Source organism: Alosa sapidissima, chromosome 12, assembly GCF_018492685.1.
Source record: "Alosa sapidissima isolate fAloSap1 chromosome 12, fAloSap1.pri, whole genome shotgun sequence".
NCBI classification, from domain to species: Eukaryota; Metazoa; Chordata; class Actinopteri; order Clupeiformes; family Clupeidae; genus Alosa; species Alosa sapidissima.
The window spans coordinates 9,336,808-9,344,307 of record NC_055968.1 but is presented as its reverse complement, the minus strand read 5'-3'; the positions used below and the strand labels follow the sequence as shown (position 1 = coordinate 9,344,307).

Genomic DNA, 7,500 nt, shown 5'->3' with positions numbered 1-7,500 from the left:
TGCTAATCTCTCTCTCTCTCTCTCTCTCTCTCTCTCTCTCTCTCTCTCTCTCTCTCTCTCTCTCTCTCTCTCTCTCTCTCTCTCTCTCTCTCTCTCTCTCTCTCTCTCTCTCTCTGTCTCTGTCTCTGGGTTTGTGCTGGAGTGTGAGAGAGCATGAGCTCAGTTGAAGGGAGCCCCCCCATCCCATGGCCTTTCTTGTTGCTCAGGGCAATGGGACCTGTCAGTCCATGTACATCAGGGTGGTTAGCCACTTAGTGTGATAACCTCTTCCCACACAGAAACACACTCTCTCCCACAGACTCTCTCTATCTATCACTCACTCACACTCACACCCATACACACACACACACGTGCAGAAGCACACACACACACACACACACACACACACACACAAACAGTTCATACATACCCATTCATGCATAATGAAACAGTACAGTGAAAAGCATTTTTAGCTCCATGACTCCATCTGCATGGCATGGCTCGTCCAGTTCTACGGACACTCTCTCCTGTATGTGTGTGTGTATGTGGTGTGTGTGTGTATGAGTGTGCATGTATATATGTGATTAATGCTGTGTGAATCATTGTCTATTGCTCACCACCATCACAGGTTAATCAACACAGCCTACACAGCTGAGCTGCTCCCCAGCTCTTCTCTGGCTGTCTCTCTCTCTCTCTCTCGCCCTGAGCTCTGTCTCTAACAATCCTAATCGGGCTTTTGCATCTCTGTGCCAGGTGACGTCACGCAGACACTACTGCCCGTTCGTCTGAGGGAGCGGTTTTTAATGACGAACAGATGGTGGCCGCAGAGTGCGGATGACCAGAGACTTCCTAGAGTGGCCGAGCGACATCTGCCACCACGAGGGACGGAAACATCCCTGTCCTCTGTCAGTCAGGCGCGCGCATCTCCCACTGCCCTACATATTATGTGCTATGGGGCGCAAGATTTCAACATCAGGCTAGTGCAGAAAGCTAGTAAGCTTTGTTAAAGGGTTACTTTTAAATAAAAAAAAAATTGTATTATTATTATTTTTTAAATGTTTTGGGTTTATGGGTGGTGTTACGTTCAGCACACTGGCGCATACATGACATTACATTTGACAATCTCATTAAACAAACCGAATTATCATTTCGCTTTTTTTAAATGTAGACCAAGTCGGTGTATCTCTGTGAGTGTGCGTGCGTGCGTGCGTACGCGCGTGTCTGTGTGTGTGCGAGCGTTTGTGTCAGACGGGTTTTAAGCCCCCAGATCTCTCCTGCCTCCTGGGCGATTAGTCTGCATTAAGCGGGGGCTGGGCTGGGCCGGGTTGGAGAGAAGAAGAAGAAGATTTTCCTTTTGTTATGTTGGGGTGGGGGAGGGGCCTGTCAGTTGGAGTCCAACTTCCGGGGATGACATGGGGGGGGGGGGGGGGGGGGGGATAGACGGACGCAGACGGGCAAAGTAGTGAGGATAGAGAGAAACAACCCCCTCTGATATCGTTCACAAGCTCCACTAGGCGGAGACACTTGGGCCGAGAGGGAGCGAGAGAAAAAGAGAGCGAGAGGGAGGGAGTCGCGTTGGGCACACAAGACAGCGAGGCGATCTGTTCTGTTTCGGGAGCAAGAGGGTGTGCGCGGAGGAGAGTACGAGGAGACGGTGTTGGTTCGTGTGCTACATGACATTATTGTTGAACGAAATATCACAGCGCGACGGTGTTACGGAGAAATAACGGATTGATCCTGCGCGCTCCCAGGGGCGGATTTGTACGACAATGGACCTTAACAGGAGCGCGATGCTGACGCTCCTTGCGGTTCTGCAGGTAAGCAATCCCGTGTAGCCAACGTACCAAAAGCTCGAAAGCTGCTGAGGTTGACACTGTTACCGCCACCGATGACTGTCCGGCTGTTTATGCATTTGCTGTTTTAGTCCATTTTTGGTGATGCAATTATTCTTGAAATGATACCAGCTTACCACATCAGTTTAGGACGTATGTGCCCTGAACAGACACAGTCCTGCTTCTATGTTCTCAAACAGCGCATATAACCTACGCACAACACGCATGTATCGGTTTGCTCGTGGTTTCGTGCTCGGTTTTGTGTCTGTGATAGTGTTAGATTAACTGTTTAGACAGAACAGATGGACTCGTCTATCCCTGCCTGTGAGATAAGAAAGGTGTATATGTAAGCCATGCTCTTAACTGCGGGAGATTTTGTAGTGGGACGAAACGCACAGTTTCTCACTCCGATGGCCTCTCGCTGCTACCCCTGGCTGTTTTCTCCTCTTAGTGGGGGAGTGATCAGCCATCACTATCGCTGTGCACTACTTGTTTTTTTTGTATATTTCGTCTTTGCTTATTAAGAGTGTTAGTGTGGCTGTAGGCGAGTACGTGAACGCGCTTGGGTTTGTGTGTGTGTGTGCAAGAATAGAAGGAGTCAGAGTAACTGTCCATGGTAGCTCCGCACTGGCTTGTCCCGTCAGGGGCGGCCTAGTGACTGACCAGGGAAAAAACAGGGGAGGGGGGGGGGGGTGTTTATCATGTCGTTTCTGGGTTTATTTGGCAAGCACAAATAAAGGGCGCGAGCCGCTCCGTGCTGATTACTGCCAGAGGTTACAACAACTCGTTAATGAGCCGCGCGATGGGTCGTCCAGTCTTGTTCTTCCGCTGTCAGCACACACACAGACACACACACACACACACACTCAAACACACACACACATCTTTCTCTCTCCAATGATGCATGGTATTGGAGGTATTTGATAAGCTGATGCGCCTCCTCTCCTGTGTGGAGTGTGTCTGTGGAACGACGTAGCTAGTGGCCACGGGTTGGGACCTTTGAATGCAGACAACTCAATCCGATGAACCGATGACACATCTGTAGGCAGCTATTCCTGTGATTCACGTAATTAAAATGCGATTAGATTTAGCAGATCTGCGAGCCGCGTGCAAACGTTGCTGCAGGCGTCGCTCGGCTTTTATCGTATTTATTGGGCATTAAGGATTTCTCAGTCGTGAGTTATTTTGTCATGGACCACTTCCAGTGTATACCCGTCTCTATCCGTAGTTGATCAGTTGGAGCAATACTTTCGCAGCTGGATCATTCGGCCGTTATTGTTAGTCCAGTATGCCAAGCACGGTTGCCGCGAGCCTATGTGTAACCGGATTTCTGTCCCGCCGTGAGGTAGATGAAGATAGACTTGTCAGTCAGGTCAGTAGACTAACCGCTGCAGTAAGTCACTGACCTACGACGCTATAAACCACAGGTTCACGCTAGCGCGGGCTCCCGGAGACCATTCTGCATCTTACGCCAATCAATTCTATGCAAATCAAAGAGAAACATTTCTCTCCCTCTCTCTCTCTCTCTCTCTCTCTCACACACACACACACACACACACACACACACACACACACACACACACACAAGAACGCAAGCACACACGCACGCAGGAGCCATATATTGCCGCCACCTTTTGAGCAATGACTCCATGAATATGATTGATCAGGACTGCCTTTTGCCGAGCAATTAAAACCACCCAGGCACAGTGGCTCTGAATTGATTTTGCTTGGTGTGTTGGTGTATGTGTTTCTGGAGTTGGGGTTGTTGACTGAGCGTCTTTTTTTTGGCGAAAGTATACTGTCATCACCAATCACCATCTTTTTTGTCCTCACTCGCCAGAGAGAAAAAACGCTGACTGAAGTCAGTGGTTTTGAATGTTAGTGATTATAAGCGCGTTTCATCAGCTGTGATCACGTTAAACGAAGCAGCGCAAAGATTCCTGTCCAACTTAGCTCTCTCTGAGTCCAGAACCTCCTCCTTTGATCCTTCGGCTCTCTTGTGCTGCATCTCAAGAGGGCTGCTCAGAGAGAGGGGGAGAGGGGGTGTGTGTGTCTGTGGGGCTCTTTTTATGTTAATCCTGTGAGTGGTGTGTGCATAGCATTTTGCAGCACTTCCAAAAGATTCCCCCATTCACTCCTCCCTCTCCACCCCCCCACCTTGCTCATTTGGTCTGTTATTTATGTCTTACACATGCACACAGGCTCAAACAAAAACAATAACTGTCCATATGGAAGGAGAAAATAAATGTGTGTGTGGCTCACTTCAAAGTGATTTTTGTTAACACATGCCATCCTGCCCCAGTCCTGCAGTTCCACCACCTCAGATAAATGAATAAATAAATATTCTTACATACCAACGATATAGCGTAATGATATTGTTAAAATAAATGGTGAGTAATTTTTTTTCGTGTGTACCTCAAATTGCAGCCTGCCTCTCCTTCAGGATCAGTGTTCAACAAATCAAAAGATCACCCCCTAGCCTGGCCCCACCTTCACTAACACCCGTTATCCCCCCAGTTGTCCTTTCCCGACGTAGGTTCTCATGGGTCTCATCTGATTTGAGTGCACATGTGTTGGTTCACGCATGCAGATGAAGTCGCTGGGTTTACAGTTGCTGCACAGCACAGCTGCACAGCACTTAGATGTTGCAGGGAAGTTAAAGTCGAAGGTGAAATAATGTTAAAATTCCACAATTTAAACATGACAACATGCAGGGCGGTATGGCTCTAGCTGTTCATCTGCTGGTCAATGACAAACGTTAGGTTAACGGCAAGGTAGCTGGCTAGCATTCCAGCTTGTTAATACAGAGAAAAAATAGCCTATTGTCCATTAATACTTGTTTCCTAATTGGATAACACGTTGGTAATGTTAATGTCATACACAAAGGAAACCTATCACACTCCCTAGGGTGGCTTGCGCCCCAGTGTAATTCTAGGTCTAGTGACACCCCTGGTACAAATCAATATGGGGGCTATTTTGACTGACTGACAGAGGTGACCAAGAAGCTAGCAATTCGTGTTCAAAATATACTCAATATGTTGTCCAACAGTGAGTCAGTTTTCCCCATTGCACCGACACTGGATTTCAGGGTTCCCCCACCTGCCCAATCCCACTTTAACCACTGAGTGCATGCACACATACACACATACATTTACACACACGCACACACAAACACACAGAGAGAGAGAGAGAGAGAGAGAGAGAGAGAGACCATATCCTCTGGCTGTGCATCTGACTGCCAGTATCAGAATAACATTCAAGGATTATTGGGTTATGATATTACACACATATTCACACACACACGTGCAATCACCGTCAGAGCCATACCTGTTATCAGCAAATTTACATGAATCATCCATATTTGGACATCCCAAATCTTTTGTTATAGCCATCTTGAATGTGAATACACTCACTAATTACTAAACTGATATGTCATTGGTGTTACTCACATGATATTGTGAGTGTCTGTGTGCATGTGTGTGTGTGTGTGTGTGTGAAAGAGGGAGTGAGAGGCTACAACTGCATATGGATTTATCATAATATTGCTGGTGACTCGTAGGATGATGCTGTATTGTCAGTCATTTCTATTGCTTTGTGGAAACGCAACCCAGTCGGCCACACCTGACCTCCGGTCTTTCTTGCCCATTGCCTCATGGGTTGGCCCCAGCCCAGACATTTCCTGTTGTGTCTCTGAAACCAGAGATGCTGCTGCGCCTCTCGGCATCAGTGTGCTGTGCTGACGACCTGGAACTGGTTTGGGCAGCATTGGACAGCATGGCCCAGCTCTGCTGTAATAGTACTTTGGCCAAGGACACCATTATGATACTGCATGTGTGTGTGTGTGTGTGTGTGTGTGTGTGTGTCTGTGTCTGTGTCTGTGTCTGTGTGTGTGTGTGTGTGTGTGTGTGTGTGTGTGTGTGTGTGTGTGTGTGTGAAACAGTCTGATTCGCTGACTTGTTTGAGGCCAGTGTGTGGGTTGATGTGTTTATATATGTATAAAATGCTTATTAATGTATTTATGTATGTATGTACACTACCGTTCAAAAGTTTGGGGTCTCTTAGAAATTTCCCTTTCACTCCATTATAGACAGAATACCATCTGAGATCAGTTGCATTGAGACCCTAAGTGTATGTATGTATGTATGTATGTATGTATGTGTTTAGCTGCTTATATGGGAAGCTACCATAAAAAAAGTATGTATTTATTTGTTTATTTTTATTGTGTGTGTGTGTGTGTTCAGGTGGTTGTCCAGGGTCAGACAACGCTACCATGTCAGAGCGGGTTTAGTGAGAGTGTGTACACCACTGTTGTCACGGAAACGCTGATGGAAGGACAGCCTCTTCTGAAAGGTAGGCTAAATAGTCACCTGCATCAGAACACATACACACACACACATACACACACGCAAGATGATTCTCACAACTACACACACATAGATGGAACAAACTGAATGTTTGTTACAACTGGTAGTTGTGCTAACAGTATGTTATGTTCAACTTATCTTTGTGTTAAGGCAGGAATGCTGAGGTGATGAGAGAGCTCTCTGCTCTGTGAGAAGCATGGTTATCTCACAACAGACACACACAGAAATATGGAAACACACAGACAGACACAGACACACTCACACACACACACACACACACACACACACTGCACAAGTGGGCCTGGTCAATGATATTGACCAAACCTGCTCATTAATTCTGCTAATCAATGAATATGGATTAGACTGTCATTGGAACCATACACTCCCTCACTCTTTCTCCCCCTCTCTCTTTCTCTCTCTCTTCCTCTTTGTTTCTCCCTCCCAATCTCTCTCTCTCTCTCTCTGGCTTCTCTCTCTCCCTCTTTCTCTCTCACAGACACATTCACACACAAATGCACACACCCATAGGTAGAGAGTGAAAAATAGATGGTGGTTATAGCCTGAAGGACACAGAGCTTCTCTTTTCCCATTGTGTGAGAGTGATAAGCAAGCCTGTCTGTAGTGTCTTACATTTCCCACAGCTCTCGATTGCCTTCCGAATCAGTGTTCCACGGAACCAGACCTGTGTCCCTCCCTGTTAAACAGACACACACACACACACACACACACAGAGATGTGAGTGTGTATGTATGTGTGTGTGTGTGTGTGGGGGGGGGGGGGGGGGTGTGAGGGAACAAAACAATTAAAACAAAAGGAAGTACCTCTGGCATCGAATTTCACACCAGGAGTTTACATTTCACACCCTAAAAGAATTTGGCGAGTAAGTGTGTGTGTGTGTGTGTGTGTGCTTCTTCAAAAGTAACTTGATCTTGATGTTGACACATTCACTTCCTGCTTAGTAATACCTTTGGAAAGAGGAGCAATGCACACAAAACACACACACACACACACACACGCACAAGCGCACGCACGCACACACACACACACACACACGCACACATATAAACACACACACACACACACACACACACACACACACACACACACACACACACACACATACACACACACACACACACATAAACATTTTGTAAGGAATGAATAGACTTTCAAGTGGAAAGATAAACACAAACAAAAAGAGATTAATGTCCCACTGCCCATAGAACGGCTGTTTTCTTCTGGCTTGTGATTTATAAACACATTATTTTGTGGATTTAACTTGTGATAAGAATTTAAGAACTTAAGAATCTGATAGAGATAGAGGC

The 7,500-nt window shown here is 46.5% G+C and overlaps 1 protein-coding gene across 1 annotated transcript in view; it reads left to right on the top strand.

Moving 5' to 3' along the window:
• Positions 1-1,508: 1,508 nt before the first annotated feature.
• Positions 1,509-7,500, top strand: part of LOC121724841 (cadherin-2-like) — a 33,926-nt gene continuing 27,934 nt past the window's right edge. Inside the window, exons 1-2 of the mRNA XM_042111699.1 lie at positions 1,509-1,796; positions 6,053-6,161. Coding sequence (XP_041967633.1) covers positions 1,749-1,796; positions 6,053-6,161 — 157 coding nt within the window. The 5' untranslated portion in view covers positions 1,509-1,748. The remainder of the gene's footprint in view (positions 1,797-6,052; positions 6,162-7,500) is intronic.